The sequence below is a fragment of the Neopelma chrysocephalum genome, unplaced genomic scaffold (assembly GCF_003984885.1).
Source record: "Neopelma chrysocephalum unplaced genomic scaffold, ASM398488v2 Primary Assembly neopelma1_75, whole genome shotgun sequence".
NCBI classification, from domain to species: Eukaryota; Metazoa; Chordata; class Aves; order Passeriformes; family Pipridae; genus Neopelma; species Neopelma chrysocephalum.
Genome location: NW_020897736.1, coordinates 1,407,387 through 1,429,486, shown reverse-complemented (window position 1 = coordinate 1,429,486; position 22,100 = coordinate 1,407,387). Strand labels below are relative to the sequence as shown.

The 22,100-nt window shown below is 42.7% G+C and overlaps 1 protein-coding gene across 10 annotated transcripts in view; it reads left to right on the top strand.

Moving 5' to 3' along the window:
- Window positions 1-14,399: 14,399 nt before the first annotated feature.
- The window catches only part of TCF12 (transcription factor 12), a 163,527-nt gene continuing 155,826 nt past the window's right edge, over window positions 14,400-22,100 (top strand). For 2 of the 10 annotated variants that reach the window (XM_027688711.1, XM_027688706.1), the window contains exons 1-3: window positions 14,404-14,690; window positions 16,361-16,460; window positions 17,256-17,328. In XM_027688711.1, the coding sequence (XP_027544512.1) occupies window positions 16,386-16,460; window positions 17,256-17,328 (148 nt within the window). In that variant the 5' untranslated portion in view covers window positions 14,404-14,690; window positions 16,361-16,385. Of the gene's footprint in view, window positions 14,691-15,194; window positions 15,298-15,885; window positions 16,198-16,264; window positions 16,285-16,360; window positions 16,461-17,255; window positions 17,329-22,100 lie in introns of those variants that run through there. The other 8 variants (XM_027688713.1, XM_027688716.1, XM_027688715.1 and 5 more) reach the window with 8 other exon arrangements.

Genomic DNA, 22,100 nt, shown 5'->3' with positions numbered 1-22,100 from the left:
CACAACACTGATTAGTCATATTTTCATATCCATGTAGCTCCTGTGATTTTTTTGTCCCAGTAACACTTCAGTAAGTCACTAATTCTATACACAACCATGCACATGTGAGATAGAGCACTCAACTTGCCTAATCAAATATGTACCTGGAGTAGGCTACAAATTCCAGTAGACATCTAAACCTTTTATCCCATAGAAGAGAATGTATTTGCTTTGATGGCAAGGAAATGAGAGACTGAGACCACTGGAGAAGGGCCAACTCTGCAGCATCATCATTCATTGCTCTGGCGTTAGGGACAGGAGTGGCAAAGAAACTCCACACTTGCTCAAGGTGTAGCTGCAAATTAACACCACTGATGTTTGTGGCACAGCTGAGTTCTGACAACATTGCTGCTTGTGGCTGAGAGTTGAGGCAGGGAAATAATTATTTTTCTCCTGTTGACTGCAGCAAAGACGTTCATTTAACTTAATCTTCAAGCTATATGAGATACACAAGACATTGTTTTGAACAAAACGCTTTCAGCAGACTTAATAAATCTTAGTAGCAATATGTTTGACATATTGTTGCATTTAATATACTGTGGAAATACCTCATGAAATTATGACTCATTCCTAACACTTCACTGATAAATGACTCTCTGAGACTGACTTTGTATGAATGCAAAAGTCTTTAGTAGTACTTAAGCCTTTAAAACACATTTTAGAAGTTGAAATTGAGCAATGGATGGGCAGGGTTGGTTCCTACCCTGCTTGAAGATCTCTGAAAGGTAGCACAGAGAGTTTTGTGTTTTATAAAAACCACAGTGTTTGCTCTGTTCTCTCACAGCATAATAGAAATGCAATGGCCAAGACTTAATTGATTGCCAAGAAGAATCTCAGCCCTAAAACACATTTCTTGCGGTAGCTGTTTTCTAGTGATTTCCCCATTGCTTATGTTCTACCTTGCAGAAGTTAGAATATAATAGAAGTGTGTGTTTACCATAACAATTGTCCCACATATAAAAGTTACACCTCACTATTTGTTAGAACAGTAGCTACCTGAGTGGTACCACAGACTGGGTGTTTTGCACTGGTCTGGGTGAACTCCAAAGCTGAGTTCCTGAGGAGCTGGGTGCAAACTGCAAGGCCAGAAAGGGCCCACCAGTCCAACTGCAGCTTGTCTTTCCAGCATAAAGTGGGGGAAAACTTCAATTAGTTAAGCACAAGCTTCCCACAGTCCTAACCCAACGGGAATTCTTTTCACATTGCTTCCCAAGGAATGCAGTGTGAGCACAGTGCCTTGGCACAGCACCAGCAGGTTCCTCCCCAGGGAAGTTGAGCTGGCAGCTGGTCACAGAGCACCCTGGGCAAGGACCTTACCTGCAGGACACGGTCCCACGGCACCAGGGGCAGCAGAGCAGGGTGGCATCAGGTCCCAGCAGTGGTCCAGTGACCCCCAGGCACAAGGTCCATCAAGGAATGCAGTACAGAAACAGGGCCAGCAGCAGGCACACCTAAGACAGTGCTCAGGAAAGGAAGAAGAGGCCCAACCAGAGCTTAAATGGAGTTCCTGGTCAAGGGTATGGGGAGACCTCAGGTGAGGCTGGTCAGAACAATTATTGAGAGAGCTTATCACTGCACTCAGGGCCCTGACACAGAACATGCAGGTTTTGTGATGGGATTTCTAAGCCAGTTTTATTTTACCAATATATGATATAAAGTGAAGGAACATGTAGATAAGACAGGAGAATATTTACACCTTGTTTCTATTCTCCAGTTTCACTGTTACTCCAGAACCATCTTTGGACCCTTATAACTGTTCTTTGAGGTGCCCAGGATCATTCTCTTCCTTCTGTAACCTTTGGTGAGTTACATATGAATTTTACTTCCTTTCTGATACATGGTGCCCCAAATGCTCATGAGCTTTTGAAGTCCCTTCATAAGTGATAAATTGCCTTATAACTGCCTCCAGAATGTGACAGAATCAATTCCCCTGATTTCTCTTGCTTTTGTGTCCTTGAATGTCTTTAGGAAGCTCCTGAAATCTATAGTAAAGAGACTCTATAGTCAAATAAGTACTTGAGATATCTGTTAAAAGCAAATTTTGATTTAATAAATGATGTTTTTAACAATTATTTTATAATATGTCTTTTCAAGTATCTTGTGCTATAGTTAACACTTATATGTATAAATACATATGTAAAGAAGCATGTCACTTGTCCATTATTTAAATATATTCTCATGCATAAGTGATCTGGCCCAAAAATTTTTATTTAATCATGAAGACCAAACATCTCTAAGAACCAGAAGGCTGCCCTAATCACAACACACTGACAGAGGAAGGAAAAAAAACTTAAGGTATGAGAAGATAACAATAGTTATCTGCACATACACAAAATCTGCACATACACAAGTAATCTTCAAAATCAACGATATGAGATATTTTTTATTTAGAAATAGGTATTTGCTTTATGTATATGTGGAAACATGGATTATTTTCATCTCCTCCATGTACAGGACTGAAATCTTCTGTATTGCCTAAAGCTTTCAACATACTGAAGCTGTGAATTGTGCCAGCCTTCCTGCACACAGTGAGAGCTGTTCTGTCCAGCAGAGGCTGGAAGTGTGAGGAGTCCTGTCTGCACCAAAATCAGCTCCTGTTAGAAATACTTGGACTCCAGTGGAAATTTGGGAAGTGCAGTCAGAGCACAGGCAACCCGTGCAGGCTCTGGAGACCACTCATTAAATGCTTTCTGATGCTGAAACAGCTGGGCCTTGTGCTTCTTGAAGCTTCTGCACTGCACAGAAGAACACTCTACTGTGATTAATTAGTGTAGAAACCTACAGAGTAGTCCTGTATCAAGTGTAGTGTGACTTTCTCAACATATTATTAGAAAGAAGCAAAACCCACTGGAAATAATGTTTCTGAGATAATCATAGTCTTGTTCGGTGTGGGTTGAAATTACAAATTCTTGTGGAACTGGTGCCTCTCCAGGCGATTGACAGACAGGTAACTTTAAAAAAAGTGAGCAACAGTGGGAACCACTTTGTCAGTTCTTGAAGAGCTGACGGATGTTATTAAGAAAATTAAATCCTACAATACAGGAAATATGTTTCTGAATATACTGCTTCAAAATTGGGAAATATTTCTGCTCAGTGCCTCATCTGTTTCATTTCAAACTTCACTGACTTTGTAAAATGTATTCAGCCTTGTGAATTGTTCTGCCATGAATTTTGTGTACAGTATTTTTTCTGTTCTACTGATTTATGTTCAGTGAGTGGGATCTTCTGTTTTACCACATTAAACTATAACATTATGGTGATTCTTAATGTAGTATCTCTAAAGAAACAACTCCTTTTTAATCTTCACGGAATACATACATCATGCCCATAGGAATAATTCATAAAAATAAATCACATTGACACATTCCATGATATCTTGTAAGGCCCTGCAGGGTGGCAGTGGCAGCAGCCACTTTTATTTAGCATGTGTCTATTCCCCCAAAAGCTTTCTGTCCTACTTTTAATTTGGCTTTATATCATGCTAAACAAATTGTTTTGATTTTTTTTCTGCATTTGAGAGGCTATCCGATATTTCATTGCCAACCTTTCCAAAGGCTGACTGGAGGTCAGAGGCATCATCCCTCCATCCCCTGGGATGAAGCTCTGGGTACCTCCAGCAGTTTTTCGTGTGCAATTCCTCCGGTGTGAAGGCTTAACAGAAATATTAAACCAGCTAATATGAAGAATCGTAGGATCACAGGATCAGAGGATAATTCATGTTGAAAGGGGCCTCAGAAGGTCAACAAATCAAACCATATGTGGGGATGAGCAGCTCTCCAGATACAGCAGAGCTCAGTCACCCCAGGAATGTGGCACTGAGCAGGTCACAAGGATATCATGATATCAAGGTATTATCTTGTGTCATGGCAGGTGGAGTTGCTTCTATACCAAAGTATTACTGTCTATCATTAACTGGTAGCCTGAAAAGCAATACCAGAGGAAACTTCTCTTGTCTCAAGAAAGCTCTTATAGGCTTCTTAAAACTGTTTTCTTATCAATCAAAATGAAGCATCTCCTATGGAAAAAGAAAAAAAAGCTGGAGTCCTCTTTTTAACAGTTAAAAGCTGTTCAGGGATTGTGTATTTTGTAGTGGACAGGTGAAAAATATGCTCTGAAAATGTGAAATATGAATAAGTAATAACTCATAGTAAAGAGCTATGTTTTATTTTAATTATAAGCTGCAAATGCCCAACTAGCTGTAAAATGTACTATGAAAAGAATTTCCTTCTTGTTTAGGGTTGCCCAAGAAATGGCCTTGTCTCACAGATGAAGGAGTAAATAATTTTCATTTTTAGATATACATACCTCATGCTATTTTATCATTTCAGTTTAACCATCATAAATGCAATATAAACTTACATAACTGCAGCATAAAACCAAAAATACCCACCAAACACCACCTCTCTGCAGCAAGCAGGTCCCATTGAACTGATATTCTAATAGTTCCCCTTTTGTTATTTGATTTAAGGGGAGTTTTAAGGTTACATTGATATAGAGTTGCAACACGTTTTACAGTGGTTTTATAGTATCAGGTAGAAAGTGGAAACATAGAAACTGTTTCCTATTGAAATGAATGCGTATTTTAAAACATGATCAGAGAAATTGGTGAGTGGAATTTCAGATAGAAAAACCAAGTTAAATTTATGGTCTCTGCATTAAAAAAAATAATTTAGGAAATCCTCACTTTCACAGGTAATAGAAACTTAAGATATTTTTTAGGTATTGTACAGCTGTTAGGAAGTGCAGGTCATGTGTATATATTCTAATAATACATGTACAGGCAGTAATTTTTAAATATATTTCTCATAAGGTTTGAAAATATATTTAAATAAGTTGTAGGACAGAGTCTCTTTAGATCTTCATGTATCAAATAGCAATAATGAGAGGGTTTTAGATTAACATTATTAGCTTTTCTAAATGGAGATAGGATATCCCTAGTAGTGTATATCCCTAGTAGTAAGTTGTATAAATTATCCAAGTTTTTTTTTATGTACATCTATCCTATAATCCAAAATTAAAATATAGTCATATGGGTATGCAGAATATTACCCAGTTCTAGTTTTAAATGTTAAATTACTTAAAATCTTTTTTATTACATGTTTCATTTGAAGAAATTACAGTTCAGTTCTTCTGGCAAGCCTTTAAGTGAGGTTGTCTAGTCTTATTTTACAAGGGAGTCAACTGAGATAAAGAAAATTAAAGTGACCTATACAAAGTTACTCCATTATTGTCTGAGTTGAAGGCCCAGAAAGAAAATAATAACTCCACTGAAGAGAAATCTAAAACTTTGAGATGGTTCAGGAGGGCAAGATTCTGCTGCAAGTTTTCTATTTGTGCTGCTAAAATGTTTTCCTTAACATTAAAAATAAAAACTGCGGTATTAGCATTTAAAGCTGTGAAGTGGAAGGCAATATTCAGAATTATTTATACAACAGTAGCCTTTCAGAAACCGAGCCTGACACTGAAAGAAATTTGCAAACTGTACAATAATTCTTGCCTCCCAGAGATAAAAGTATGTTCTGAACTTCAGCTTGGGCTCAACAACCCTTCAGTGTTCAGTTGTGAGCCAGGCCCCTGATGGCAACGCAGCTGCTCAGGTCTCCAACCACCACTTCAATCCCCACCAACAATGAATGTAAACTTTGGAATTCCCTTGAGCTATATGATTAATTTAAATTTTTGTGCAGTTTGGAAAAGAGGGGATTAATACAAAACAATGATAGAAGAAAAAGCTCTCAACTTTAAAAGAACCATTTTTCTTAGAGAACATAATGAAAAATTTCCACATGTAATATGAATTATTTTGACAGGCTGTGACATTTCTGCTGGAAATAGCTCTGAAGGGACAGTGGATGGGCTGTGCTTTGGTCCTCCTTTGAAGCCAATAGCTTCATATCCATTGACTTCAATCAGAGCAATATTATGGCAAGAACCTTTTATAACTGCTTTTATTCTGGTGTTAGTTTATAGAAAATAAGTTTCTGCAGTTGCACTAGCAATTCATTTGTTTGTCTTTCCAATAACTTTTAAATGTATTTTCCACTTTTAATTCAATTTAACAGAGGGTGCTTGTCTCAAAGATAGTAAATCTCTACAAGTTTCATGAACATAAGAATCTGGGTAGAAGACCCTGAGTCCTACTAAGGTAAAGGCAGAGATACAGTGACCTTTAACCATTCTGTGTGGTCTGCCCAACAACCAAGAGGCAACAGCTTGCATATGGTAGCAAACTAACCGTGAAACTGTGGGTTAATCACAGTATGTTCCATCTTGTAAAACCTGAGTATTCCAACTACAGATAAGGTGATGTAGGGAATGTAAAGTGACTAAAAGCTCATATTTTACCAGACATCAAACTTGGCCCTTAGTGCTTTCAATGGCAATATATTTATCCTGTACTTGATGGAGAACAAACACAAGTCTTCCCCATCAAGACTTGCATCTCCTTTACTGCCTTTCAGAGAGTCTCCCTCATGGAGTATATTTACCCCACTGACAGGATTAAAATGCTTCACTCCTTGATGACTCTTTTGTCACGATCTCTACAAGTACAGCTGCTGAGTAAAGTAGTTCAATATGAACCAAAGCAATGCATAAAGGATGAGCCCTCAAGAGCCATTAAGAACAATAATCAAATACAACTTCTTGTTCAAGAAATTATTAATGTTATTATTGGCAGAAGGGTGAATATGTCAGATGACTCTGCTCATGCCTGGTTCTTGCATACTTCCCCGAGTGTCCTGTACTGGCTAATGATTGATCTTTCTCATTAGTCTGGAAATGATGCAATACCAGGAACAGGCACAGAGCCAACCCCATTTCCACTCTCCAGAATCCCACTGAACAGTCACTACATGGAGAACATATGAGAGATTAAGCTGAAAAGAACAGACACTATAGTGGGCTGTGATTTTGGAAATAGGCTACTGGGATAGATGGACCTTTGCTCTGAGCAGCATGGCCTTTCTTATGTTCTCTGGTCTCATAAGCTGTTGAAACTTGATTTCAGGTCATATTTCATGCAGAAGCCTCTGTTTGACACAATCCAGCTCTCCAAGACCTGTAGTTATAGTAGAATTATGGCTCTGTAAGTTATAACTGGTGCTGTATAAGCACAGAAGAACTGAAAGCATAATTATGCTGCTTAGAAAGTAAACTCCTCTTCAAAAAAGGGAGTTAAACCTAAGAAGTTCTCTGTCTTTGAAGTGTATTTTAGCTCTAAACTCGAGACCTATATAGAACTACCTTCTACATGGTACCACATACATATTTTTCTATGTTAGTTTCTATTTTGAGTGCAGACTTGTAAAATTCCTGTTGGACGTGATCCTGAGTGTGATGCTGCACTGTTCTGTAGCATCTGGAAGCTATGGAGTTGCAATAAGTATCTGTATGTGACAGTGTCATAACCATAAGACAGCTCATCTACGCATGATAAAAGAGGGGATCAGATGAGATAATGCAATCTAGTTCATCAAAAGCATGGGTACCATTCTTGAAGTCATCTGGCCCTGTATATTTGCATGTCTGTCATGGAAACACTGTATGGTCAAAATAGCAATATGATATATAGAGTAATACTGTCACATTATTATTTCTTACACTGTTTTGTTTTTTTTTTTTTCTGAGACAGAATAACAAGGATAGTCAAGTATCTCCAGTAATTGAATCAACTCCCCCAGATTTTCCTATGTTAAGAGACACATAATGGCAAATTATGGGGGATGAGATGTATTTTGTGGAGCTTAATCCTAAATGATTCATGTGAAAAGAACATTAAATGTAGTCGGTCAGTAGTTCTATGAACAGAGCACTTGCTAGACTCTCTTATTTCTAACAGAAATATTTATGTTAATTACAGTGAAATTATAAATACGTGTGACAAGGAGACTGCCCACAATTGTATTCCCAAATGAAAATTAATCTGATGTGCTCTGCAGTTCTTGTTGGAGAAAATAATAATGGTAAAATATGAGGAGGGAAATACTTTAGTGTTCACCATTGTCTTCACACAAGAGTCCACCTACAATGAGACTGCAACAGTATTCAAAATAGAACTTCTGCGCTGAAATTTTTTTCTTCCTAAAACCTTAAAAAACCCCTGTATTATCCCTTTACTGATTTAAGAAATGAAACTTTTTTCAGTATAATTCAAAGTAGTTCTATATGTGCCTGGTATAAAGAAATCCTACTATTCTTCAAAGCTGTGATTTTCCTCTGTAAATTTGGTCTTCTCTGTCATCTTAGTTTCCCAAAATGCATCATCTGATGGTCCATTAGCTGTGTGAAGGACAGAACCTGTTCCCTTCAGTGCCAAGCAGGGAATTAGTGTTCAGTAGGAATCTCATGCGTGAGAGGCCCATCTGGGACTGGCTGATGAATGGCTGTAGTCAGACTTCAGTTAAATTCATCCAAGCAATTTTAGAATGGTAAACATTATCTATGGGTTATATGGCTTTTGATTATGTTAAAGCAATTATTTCTTGGCTCCACTGAAACTTTGGAGATGAGGAAATGTTCACAAAGGCCTGTATAAAACAGATTGCTGATTCCAGCTTCCGGTGGCAGGCAGAATACCAGAAATTACCCTGCCAGAAGGGAACTACCTAAAGTTACCTTTCCCTGGCTTTGTGTCCTGTGTCTGGGTTCTTTGGTCGCCGACAAGGATTGGCCTTAACTAGTCCTTTCTTCAGTAGGTGCACTAACGGTCTCCTTTTTTTCTGCTTTAGTCCTTGTTTCCATGAAATGCATGAATGGGATCTCATTTTCCTTGGATGAAATTAACAAATAAGTTTGTGATTCATTAAGAAAACTCATCCATCCCCAAGAACACAGTGTTGTTGTCTGCAAGTGATTTCCCTAGGAAAGCAGGCTAAGAGTGGTGGTGCTCAGGCTTTATCCTTTCTGAAAATTAACTCTATTCTGACCAGCCAATGTCCTTCAATGTGAGACCTGTTTGTGAAAGATGCTTTGCCCCGATGGCTTTCAGCAATAATGCTTATTCTAGGGATATTTCAAAAGTGCTCATGACGCAATCGATCATAAAAATGTGTAGTGGAGGGCATATAGTTTACATGGCAGACTTAAACCTTTGTATTATTTCCTCCTGAACAAAAGGTTGAGATATACTGAAAAAAGGAACTTTCTTTCTCCAGGGGATATCAATCTGCTTTTGGTTTAATGAACACTTTAATTAAACATCCGAACATGTTTCTATTAAGGTTTATATAACACTGATTTTTTTAAGCCACCTTTAAAGACAGTGTAATTTTAGATTAATTTTATTAAGCTAGTGTAAATGTCCTGTCACTGCTTATTTCTACCTAGCAAGGTACTGCAAAAGCAGGAAAACATTGCTTTTAGCACGCACTTGTTAATTGTTTTTAGCTAATTTAATAAATACTTGCTTAAACGAACACCCAAACCACCTCCTGTGTGAATTTAAAATCACTTTTTTATTTGGACTGTTTGCTTCGGCACTGATGATGTTCAGGTTCATTCCTTGAGCTGGGGGAAGATGAGAAATGTTCCTTCCAGGCGCACATGGCCACGAGCCGCCGATGTTCAGTTCTGTGTGCCGATAACCGCGCTCGTACGGAGCCCTTGTGCTGGTGTATAAGTCCCGCGGGGAGCAGGGAGCCGCAGGGCTTGGAGCGGCAGTAGGGAATACGGGAAATAAGACTTTCCCCCCCCGAGACGAGCCGTTCGGAGCGCTGCCGCCCTGCCAGCCCCGCAGCGGCAGCCGGAACGGGACGGGACGGGACGGGACAGGACCGAACGGTTCCCGCACGGGCCCGCGGCCGGCGCTCGGTGGCTCAGCCCCGCCCGGCCTGCCCCCGGGCTGGGCGGGACGGGACGGGGCCGGGCTCCCCCGCATTTCGTAACCGGCCCCGGGGAGGGCTCAGCCCGCCCGCCCCGCCCCGGGACCTGCGGCGAGGAGCGGCCCCCGACCCTCCCCCGCCGCTGCCGCTCCCCTCCCCCGGCCGGCGGAAGGAGAAATAGTCCTCCCCGCATTGTTCGGCTCCGCACAACTTCGGGCCGCGCCGGGGAGCGGGTGGCGGGGCCGGGCGGGCACGGCCAGCGCCGCTTCCCCCGCGGGGCCGCCCCGGGGCAGCGGGACCCGGCGCGTTCGGACGGGCTGGGCGCGGGCTGAGCGCGGGGATCCGCGGGGCCGGGAGGGGTTCGCGCAGCCGGAGGGGCCCCGGCGGGGCAGCTCCGGCAGCTCCCGGCGGGCCCGGGGTCTCTGGCCGCGGTCACGGCCCCGCTGTGCCCGGCCCGGTCCTGCTGCGGGGCCATCTCCCTTGGGCCCTCCCGCCGCGATTTCTCCCTTCAATCGCCGCCTTTTTTCCCTCCCCCGCTTCCCCCAGTCAACTTTTGTAGGAATTCCTCCTGTGAAGAGGTCCAGCTAAAGCTTCTACCCACTCCCTGCTCAGCCACAAGCACTTGACGAGCACTTTGTCAGCAGCAGGAACAAGTGAAGTGTACAAGCAGCAGGAACAAGAACAGTGCCCCACAGAAACAGGTTTTGACTTTGCAGCAGTCACCCTGCATATGCTCTCTGGTCACCTCCTAAGTACTACTCTTGGGTGATGAGTTTTCGCCATTGTAGCCTTCTGCGAATGTTCTGAATCTTCCATATTGTAGAACAAGTTACATAATATATATGTTATATAATTTTAATTACCGCGAGGTAAATATAGCAGGCAGCAAATTCAGTTATCTGTAAGATGGGCTGGACTGATAAGAGCGCGCGCTGCGCAATAAAGAGGCTTGGGCACAGGAGCACAGCTGTATGAAGGATACTTTTCCAAAGTCTGCTTTGGATGGAAGTGGTGTAGGAAGAACATGATGCCTCCCCAAGAGCTTCATCCAAGAGTTTCATGCATTACAACAAAAATATTTACTATTTTTACTGGCTTGAGTCAGATTCCAGGTGAATCCAGTGAGAAAATGGAATTGCTTTGTACACTCCAGTTGCAGGAAACAAGGTTGTTTCCTCCTTATTGCTGACTGCAAATGAGCATTGCTGTCTGTACTGGGAAGTCTACTGGAAGCAGTAGAAGGGATTCACTGGTTTAGGTGAGGGTGGGAATTCGTTGTAAGAAACCAAACAAGAACAACAACAACAAACTGGAGCAGGAAAGAAGCTTTGCTGACTTTTCTCCAGGGCTATGGATTTGCTGAGCAATAGCATTTATCATGGATAAATTGCTGGCTGTGGATGCAAGCTGAGCACATACATGTTGATTTAAAGGAGCCACTGCAGTGAGAACTCCATCCTCGGTCAAGTGCTCTGTTGGGGAACACCCCAGGAGTTCATACAGATTGGGTGGTGGTAGTGGATTAATTCAGCATGTGTAAATTTAAGAATAAATAAACCAAAAGGAGACATGCAAGCTTAATGATTCTATTCACACAGGCATGATACATTAAATAGTAATACAGAATACATTTTCTCACATCCCTGAAAGCACAACAGCTGTCTGCTGTATCAAATATTTTTCCTTTAAGGAGTGGGTGGAAAGCAATTCATGAAGGCTGTGAAAACCGTGTATGAGTGTGATTATTTTCAGGGAGTTGTACTCAAGTGATTTGGGTTTTATATTCCTCTTAATTTTTTTATGTCCTGTACGTAATTCCTCATTTTCATGGTCACGGTGAAGCATGCAGAAGAATGTTGCCATCGCCATCTGGCAGCTAGCAATTCCCTGATTGCTCTGGTTGGTTGCTGACCATATTGATGTTGGTAGATCAGCTGTCAGGGCAGTTACCATAAAGATTTACAGTTGCATTGTGTGTTCTGTCAGTGTCTGGAGTTCACTGATGACTTTGTGTGCATGGATTTACCTGCCTATTACTTGCACTACTCCGTGACAGGCTGAAGACTTCTCTCAGGAAAGGGTATTTATCCACAAGACTGATAAATTCATTTATCCTAGTAGATCTCTGTACTATCCATCTGATGCGTTGCTCCCTACAAAGTGAAGACCTTTTATTTTTAAAGACGTGAAAGAAAGAAAGGTGTAACAGTTGCAGAGGGTGTTTTAGCCTGGTGTATAATGTACAAAGAAGGTGCTGCTGTGTCATGGAAAAGTTGGAAGTTTTTAATTTTTGTGGGTTTTGTGTAGTATGTTTGCTGCATTTGCACATGTGCAAGGAAATAATCATATCTAGGAATTGCAGCAGGAATCAGACTGAAAGTATTTTATTTGTTGCAAATCGGAAACTGTTGTACCTGTCTGAACCAGGTTTCAGACACTGATTTCTGCAAATCTTTTAAAATGTTTATGAAGCTTCTGGAGAGCTAAAAGCAGAGGCTTTGTTTTGGCTTTTTGGGGGGAGGGGTGTTGTTTTGTTCGGGTTTTTTTTTGTTTGGCTTGATTTTGTTTGGTTCCCCCCCCCTCCCCGCTTGAATGTTGACCACATTGGTTTCTGTTTCAGTTTCTGCGGATGACTATGGCAGGATAAAGATGTGAAATGCATTTTTTTTCAAGCTCCTATCTTTATGGTGAACAGGAATAATTTATAATAATTTATAGCGAGTGGCAGAGCTGAAAGGATTCTAAGTAAGTAACACCTTGAGAAAGAGGTGGAGATTCTGAGAATAGGTGAAAGACAGTATAGACAAAGAATATTGTGCCTTGATATTTTGAGTGTACATGTTAGTTCTAATCAGTGTTACATGAAAAGGAGTTAAAAACTGAATAGGTTAAAGATCCCAAGTCTCACCAATGTGGCAGACTATTTTCAATACCCAGGAAACATTAGGTTAAATCACTTTAGAATTTTACTGTAATGGAGGATGTGATAGTTACTGATCTTTCACAGCAGTTTTAGTCAAGCTACCTACAGGAGTATGTTCTGAAATTTCTGAATGGGCCAACTCATTACAATTTTATCTCCCCAGAGCAAACTCCTTTAGGTCAGACTCCCAGTGTATTTTGGGCCAAAGCATACCTTCCCTGAGGCCTTGTGTACTTGCTAAGTTGTCTGGCGTAACTTCTGGAAAGTTCATTTATGTTTTGATAATTTTTTATAGGTGCCTGGAAATGAAGTTGTTCTAAGAGGGCCAACAGCCCGTGGAGGTGTAATGCAGAAGAACGGCTTCTACAAAGTCACTTTTGGTACTGAGTGTGTTTACTCAGCATCTGCACGAGAAAGTGACGTCATTGTGGAGCAAATGGAACATCTTGGGGTATTTTGTGTAACTTTAAACCTTGTGCCATGGATTACGTGGATATGTCATCTTCCACTTGAAGTCTCTAACTGCAAATAAAGGCCTTAAAGTGTGAACCTTAAAATCTGATGTCAGAAGGCAAATACGCAGTATTCTATTTGAAATTAAGTTATAATTTTAATGCAATTACACATTGTCACAAATGATTGTTAGCATTATTGCTTCCACCTTCTTTACATTTAGTCAGTTTTTTTGAGCAATGCTTATCAGCCTGGCAGCTGTGCTAACTGGCACTGAGTGCCACTACTAGTTAAAAAGTAACGCTTCCAGAGAAACAATATCTTCACAGTATGTAAATAGCATATCTTCCTTGTAACAAAAATATGTTAAAGAAAGTTCCTCACGAAATGATCTCTGTCACTGGATACTTTCCTCTAAAGTGAAGTGTTATTTATACATCAAAGAGAAAAAGTACATACTTACATCCCTCAGGGGCACAGAGAATGGAAGTCATTGTGTTGATATTTTAATACAAATTGCTTCCTGAATTTCTAAGTGGCAAATATATGAATATTCATAAAATCACGAGGCCAAATGATCATCCAGCACACGCATATATGGGAGAAAAATGGAGGAGAGTCTCCAGTTTGTTTTTGCCTGGGGGTGGTTTGTTACCACATTCCCCTTCCTCCGGAAGATGTCACAGCCAGGGCCTGGGGTGGGAAGAGTTTATTTGGAAGGGATGGGTGTGTGGCGGGAGAGCCTCCTGCCTTCCAGAGCTGGGGGACTGCCAAGCAGCATCCTGGAAGGGATGCGTGCTCCTCCACACAGCACGCCTTTCCCTGCCGTGCCTCCTGCCTCCCTGGACCCTTCTAGGTTCTCCGGGATTTTAAGTAACCTTGTTTCATTGTCCTCTTGTTTTCTAAGTCCCCTTGCTCCAAAAGAATAATATGCCAGAAGCTGCATAGATTATTACTTTATAGTTCTCCCTTTCAGCGGGAGGGGTAGGTGGCCCTCGGTAGCCGGGGTCAGAGAAGAGCAGGCCCAGCCCCAGGTGGTGGCAAGTAGGTGCCACCTGGGGGCTCTGCAGGCTCGGGAGACGGTGGTGGAACGGAGCACGGGCATCGCACCGGCACCGCACCGCTCGGGGTCGGGGAGAGCCGCCCTCGCCGCAGGCCGGGACGCTGCTGTGCCGGAGTGTCTCAGGCACGAAATAAACTTCCCAGCAGGACGGGCTGGCGGTGCCGTTCGGTGAGAGGGAGACGGAGCACAAAAGAGTGATTTGTTTGTAGCGGTGGCCGGACCCAAATGAGGGCGCGGGTTCTTCACCCGCTGGTTCCCATTTCTGCACGGAAGCCGTGGGGCTGGTTCAGCTTTAGCATCACCTGTTTCAGAGAACTGCAGAGTTTATTTGAGTGCGTGTTCTTGCACTAACAGCCATGTTCTTGTGCTTTGAAACGTTGTGGTTTTAATGGTATGTATTTAAGAGGAAGCTGCTAATGAACGCCTAAAGATTTATGTGGTCTATATGCAGTTTTATTTTGCGCAGTAAGGCTGTATATCGCTGCATAAAAAAGTATTAAGGCATATTTTAGGGGATGGGGAGCGCGATCGTGTATTTTGGGGCACGTGCGTTGCCGGCAGTGCTGCATGTCGAGGTTTGCTGGCGGGCACGGTCGAGTTGGGGAGCGGTGGGGAGGGGTCCGTTCCCGTGCGCCGCGTGTTTCTGCGAGCGGCCCGGGGGGGGGTCCCGCTTCTCCCCTGCCGCCGGAGAGTGCCGGGGCCGAGGCGGGACCCGGTGCGGCTCCCGGGGACTCCCGCGGGTCCTCGCCCGGCCCGGCGGGAGCGGCGCGGCGCCTCAAGGGTTAAGGCGGCGGCGGCGGCGCGGAGGGATACGGAGCCGGAGCCGCGAACGTGGTGCTGAGGCTCTGTAAGCAAAAAAATGTCCGCCTGAGGGAACCCACAAGTTCCTTCCAGCGGGGGGGGGGGGGGAGCGCTCGGCTCGTCGCCTCCCACCCAGCCCGCGGCCCGCCCGCCGCCGCCGGCCCGGCCCTGCTCACCGGAGCGCGCGGGGGCAGCGGGTGAGTGCGGGCGGCCGCCAGAAGTTGGGAAGAGAGCGGCGGGGGGGGGGGGGGGGGGGGGGGGGGGAGGGAAGCGGCGGCCGGGGCGCTCGCAGGGGCAGAGGCGGCGGGGCGAGGGGACGGGGCCGCGGGCGGGCGCGGGGCGGCGAGGAGGCCGCGGGGGCGCCGCCGCTGAGGGACCCCGAGAGGGGCGGGTGGCGGGGCGGGCGGGCGCGCGGCGTGGGCGGGGCTCCCCGGGCCCGCGGGCGGGGGGGGGGGGGGCGGCCCCCGGGGGGGGGGGCCGCGCGCCCCCCCCCCCCCCCCCCGCGCTCATAAAGGCCCGGGCGTGCTCCGAAACTTGGCCGGGGCTGCGGGGCCCCCGCCGGCACCAGGGAAGAGCGCGGGGCCCCTCCCGCTCCCTCTCGCCCCCCCCCCTCCTCCCGCTCCCGCCGCACGCGCATTCCACACGCACACCCCCCCCACGCCCGGCGGCGCGCGCTCCCGGTTCCCGCGTGCGCGCGTGCGGCGCGCGGGGGCGGCTCCCGGCCCGGCCGCGGTCCCGAGCGCCGAGCGGAGCCCGCGGCCCCCGGGGAGGGGAGGGGAGGGCGGAGAGAGAGAGGGGGGAGCCGGCACCGGCGGCGGGCGATAATGCCGGGGCGGAGATGGCTCTGCTGAGGCTCGTCCGGCCCCGCTCGTCAGCCCCATTGTTGCGGGGACAGTGAGTCACTTTAATCTCTCGCTAATTCTCCGGACCTCGCCGGGGCCGCGGCTGTTTGTTTGCTTTCGCTTGCCTGGGGGGGACCTAATTCCTGGCGGCGGCGGCGGCGGCCTCGCTTTGCGGCGTGACCGTGGCACGGTAGAGGCTGGGAGAGAAGTGGAATGAAGGAGAAAAGGGAGCCTGAGGAAACTTGAGGAGAGTTGGTTAGTTCGGGGGAGCCGCCGATCCCGTCAGCCCGCCCGGCCGAGCGAGGCTCCCCTGGGAGCCCCCGCCGCGTCCCGGGGGCGCAGGTACCGGAGGCCCCCGTTCGCCGCGGGCCGGTTCCCGCGGGGAAGTGCTGCCTGTGCCTCTCTCCTTGTGCCCTAGAAGGTGATCGGAGCAGCGGAGGAAGATGAATTCCCAGCAGCAGAGGATGGCCGCTATAGGAACTGACAAGGAACTGAGCGACTTGCTGGACTTCAGTGCGGTAGGATATTCTGCGAGGTCTTCTCATGACTTCTCCGTGGTCATGCGAAGTGAGGAGTAGGGGCAGCAGCGTGCGGGGCTTGGCTGGCTCTGCCTCAGCCAAGTTGGACACCTGAACTTTGATGTAATGTCTAGACTTCCAGATTTAATACGGTAATACCAGCTGGGTCAATTGGTTTAACTGGTTAAAATCAGGCTGACCCAGTGATGGCATAATCTAATAATTAACGTTTGTTAAGCTGGCGTGTGGCGCTGGTACTTCGGCTCTTTTTTTTTTTTTTTTGGTTAAACAAAAGAAAATTTGTTGCCTACAAATAACAGAATTTATTCATTGATGGTTTTGGCTTAGAAAATTATAGATATTTTCTCTGTGATACTTTTAACAGATTTGCAAAAACGTTCTTGATTTATAAACACAATAGAAAACTACTGCTTCTTAAATGCTGTCTTTATCCAGTGACTTTATACTTGCAGATCAGTAAGAAACATAATTTGAGTAGCAAAATGTAAAACATATAACTATTTGAAATTGTCATATTAGTAGTAAGTGTCCTTTTAATTTTTTAAGTTGTTCGTGTTCATGCAGAAGGGAGATTTTAGTGGTGTTGATAAATTGCAAGGAGTACTTCACTTATTGGTTTTGTGGGTCTAAACTGCATCTTGCATTCTGTTTATTTTCAAGCAGAAATTAGAAAACAGAGATGGTTTCGTATTAACCTTTCTTTCGGTTTACATTAATAATTCATCACAGACTTTCAAACCCAATTAAAACGCGTATTTTTTTCTTGTTTTGCAGATGTTTTCCCCACCTGTTAATAGTGGAAAAACCAGACCAACTACGCTAGGAAGCAGCCAGTTCAGTGGATCAGGTAGGATGCACCCGAGATACAAAATGTTCACCTCACTAGGTCTTGATGTTTCAGCACAGCCTTCGTGTGCTCAAAGTAATCTTTCATTTGTACATATTCTCACAAGATCCTCAGATCAGTTACAGATGTGTTGTTTTGATCTTAATAACGGATTTTGCCAACTTTAAACCACAGTTTTCCTCTGTGTGTCTTAGACTGTTTGTCCCAGTGCAGCGAAGTGTTGAGTCTCTGTAGCCATACTGACGTGGAAGTTGTCTGGTTGTTATATTAAAAATGAATGACTGTGTTGGTTTGGTTTGAGAAAATCAAACCTGCCTGCTCAGCTGAAGTATTTCCTACACCCCTGTGTGAAAGGAGAAAACACTGGAGTAAAATGCCAAATAATGGAATACTCCTGACTCAAGGATATTATATTTTAAAATATATTTTTGAAGGCATCTATTAAGGGAAATGTAAGTTTGATACGATTTTCTAGTACTGTGTAGTTATCAAAGACTTGACAAGTAGAATTCTCTGGTGTTGAAACTTTATCAGTGCCATCTGGAAAACAAGTAACAGTATTTACACCTTGCATGTGTTTTGTGGCTTCAGTGTATTTTCATGAGTCCTCCTAATATCTGTGTCAGAGACCTTTAAGATAAGCCTGTAAGAGGAAATAAGTGCAAATTTTAAAGATACTTTGTATCATTCCCTAAAGGGTATATTATTACTTATCAAAAGAGAAACTTAAGTAAGTTTTTGATTAAGTTACTTTTTATGTGGCTCATCTTGTTTGAATACAGTGAAATGATATTTTTGTTTTTATGAAGACAACAAAGTGATGTTTGTGTTTTAGATAATGAAAATAAATATTCAGAATGCCAGTAGAGAAGCAAAGTAGTGGCTTGAAATTGTGGAGTAACATCCCCTGCTTGCCTCTTACATTGTCATAGCTGTTACTTTGAAAGTCCAGTTGGTACTCTGCCTTTTAGTGGCACTTCAGAATTTTTGTTTTTAAAAGCATCCTAAAACTTCTTAATTGTGCAATTTTTCAAACTTTTCGGAGACTACCTGCCACATTTAATTTAATGAAAATATGTAGCAAATGCTGTAATTTTACATACTTGAAGTCTTTTATGTTTTCTTCAAAATATGTGATTTGTTTTCTCTTGCTCTTTGAGAGTACATCAAGTTTTAATTATTGGCAATAGTAAGACAGGAGATCTGTATATGGTGTAGTTAATATTTTTTTTTTCAAATATAAATATTCAAGACAGTTGTTTCCCTGAAGCTTGTTTTAAAAGACATTGGGGCCCCTTACAATTTAATTGTGGGGAACACAACCTGAGCATTTTGTACCACTTAGTTCTTGCTTTTCCTGAAGGAGTAGAATAACTTTCTGTTGAATAATAGAGCTTTCATTTTTAGTTCAGGTCCTAGGGCACTGTTAGGTAATGTGGCATGCCTTATTTGTAGGTAATATTTCCCTTTCTCTCCTTGTATAGTTAGAAAAAGAGGGAATGCCAGAACAGTTAGTTCTTTGAGAGAAACAGTGTTAGTGACCCCTGGAATTTCTTTAGCAGTATGATGTATCATCCCATAAATATCAATCCTGAGCAGCTGTCAAACAAACTACAACCTCAGCTGAGTTTCTCTTAGAAAAATAGTAGTATATATTTGTACATTTTCATTAAAAATATTTCTAGTTGTAGAGATTTAGTGGTTAGTGGGATTATATGCCCTAATTCTTGTAATGTTATGACCTAAGCCTTCACCTAGAGGGATTACTCTGCAGGAGTGAGAGGTGACAAACTTCTATATTAGTTGTGTTCTGAGTCAGTGGGAAGTGTTGTAGAAATATTATGTCAAGATCACTGAAGTACAGGCATTTTATTTCTAGTACTCTGATTTAATTGTGATCTTGCTTTAATTTCAAGTGTTTTGTAAGTTCTAGGACAAACATTGTTTAAAAACTTTTTTTTCTTTTTACTGCTAGAGGTCACTTTTTAAAGAGAAACATGAAAAGAGGAAAAGAGGAGGTATTTATTCCTTTGAGGTGTCTAGCACTGAAAGGCACAGTACAGGCATATTCCTAAAAAGTACTATTTTTTTCCTTTGGATTTTCCTACCTCTTACAGAGACTTTCTGTGATTTCGATGGCAATTACAGAAGTGAAGATTGCTTCAGTATCTTTCCCATTAAACTCAGTTGTTTTATTTTTGTGATGTCTTCACAAGCATACTAAAGGAAAGTGCTTTCCTTTTCTTAGTTGGAATGTGTTCCTTGTTTGTTATTACAGAGACCCCTCTCTCATTTAAACTTAAAATAAACATCTGAAAACACCTTCCTTACCCTCTCCCGAAAAAACCTATCAGTGGTTCCAGAGTCAGCCTAATGGCCCCAATTAAGCAGGTGAAAATTAATTGTGTATCTTCTTGGTTCTTAAGGCTGTGTATTTCTGGGAAATCTGATTTAGAAGGAAGGAATGCTCATGATATTTTTTTTCTTACCACCCCAGGCCCCTCAGTTTAAAAGGACAAATTAATTGCTTTCAAGAGTGGTTAAGTTCTGTTTGTTTTTCAGGTGTGGCTTTGTGAAGTGTTGGAAACACTAGGGTAATGTTATTAATTCTGATGTAACAAGCTTGATCTGCCATAATTCTGCAATATTTCTGCTGATTATCCTGTAAAAATATATGTGTAGTTGGGTTGCATATATAAAACAGCTAATACAACTGATCTAGAATTTGTAAGAAATTACTGTCATGGATTAACAGATGAACATTGTGTTTTGATTAAAAGATAGCTGAAGTCTGGTGTTGGGGCAGGCTTGCTTTCTACAGGTCAATCAGTTATGAATGAAAGCTGCAGATGAAATAAGTGAACTAATCTGATATATCATAGTATATTATGACAGTAAGTTGTGTAAGCTGCTGATAAAGTCAAATAACTTGGTCAGGCTACTGGTGAAAATAAACATATTTTGGAAAAGTAATCTGATATATAAGTCAGTAAGTTAAGCCACAAAATATTCCTTGTCATACCTGTTGTAGTTAATTCTTGTTTAAAATAGAACTTGCCATTCTTTTCTCCTCCAAAACCAACTGGTGAAGCCATTTCTGTCTTAGAAATGGTAGTAGGAGAAGGCAAAGGTCAGAGATGCACTCTATCAGGTTTTTTAATTGGGCTTTTTTCAGTTTTTATTTAAAATCTAAAGTTTCTGTTGCTACTATGCTTAACAGCAACTTTTATGATCTACAGTGAAATTTTGGGTCGTTTTGCTTTTGTCTAAGCCACAACACATATGCCAATACAAACTTGGGTGGTTACTGATTTTGCCCAATGCCCTTTATTTATTAGGGTAACTCCATTAACATCCAGTCACAATATACAGGTGCCTGCCACAGGCAAAAATAGTGCAATTTTCCTATGGCTTCCTTTTCATCTCAATTCCATCTTTTTTTTTGTAATTGAAATTTTTTAATCTCAGTTTTGGTACCCTAAAATAAATTGTGTCTTTCTGTCTTTTTTGTTTTGTCTTTTGCAAAGAACGTCTCACATGTTAAAGAAGAGTAAATCAGAGGCAATATTTTCCTGTGTAGCCAACTATTTTCTATTCAGTACCTTCCTCAGTGTACCAATGGCATTAGTTTTACATGTGGCTGTGCACCTGCATATGTGAAGTATCAGTGAAAAGAGATGAAGTGGATGTTTAACAGAAAAGAGTGATAAGGGTTTGAAGTAAAAGGTGCAGTTTAAGAGCAAGTTGTCAGAATATGACATTTCTCTCGCCCAAAAGCTCCTTCTGAAGTTCATGATAAGTAAGTACACACATTTGGATGTGGACAGCTTTAGGCACAAATCTTGTGTGTACCCAGACATGACTTGTACTAGACCTACATGAGAAAAACCTTCTGGATGTACCTGTTTAGGTCATCATTTGGATGGGTTTGGTCCCCTTTGATGAGAGTTCAGGAGGCTGCCCTTTCCTCTTCTCTTTACCGATGTACTGAGTTTGTAAGGAGTGGATTGGGACAGGCCACTAATTAGTGGCTTGATGCAAAGACCACTTAAGTTGATAGCTGCCATTAACCTGAGTGTCCCTGAATTAGGGCCATGTGTCTTGAGAATGGACACAATGGCAATTCTTTAGCACATCTATTCAGTTACCAAACAGTGTTTCCAAAATTAACAAAACCTGACTTTATTACTGTTTGTCGGTCCTGTAAACTCTTATTTTCTTTTTAATTTTGCATCAGCAGTTCCTTGTAAAACAAACAAAAAGTCGCAATTAAAAAAAAAATTGGGAGAATTACCTCGATGGGCAATATTTGAAATTCTCTGTTCATTGATCTACACAAGTGTTGAAGACAAAAGGCACTCTTAATTCTGACAGCCTTGAGGAAAATGGCGGAAACATGAACCTTTTTACGTATGCAAGTTAGTGCTCCTAACCTTTCAAAGTACATGATTTTTAATTCTTTTTGTCAGAACTGTGGTTCCTAGGAAGAATCAGTTCTGGGATATCATTCTGTGTGTGTTTCTGGTGCAGTCTCCCATTGAGGTGTAGGAAAATTCCCAGTGGCTGCTCCTAATCTCTGAATTAAGGAGTTAACAAGAGGTCTTGTGTAGTCACATAGTCAGGTTCTCCAATATGTTAGGTCATGGCAGATTTTAAATAAATAAATGAAAAAGTGGAAGGCCTATATTTCAGGAATTTGATACGTATTTTTGGTTTTATCACCCAAAATATGTTGTTATCCTGTGTGTTTTTGTTAGCTGTTCAAAAGAAGA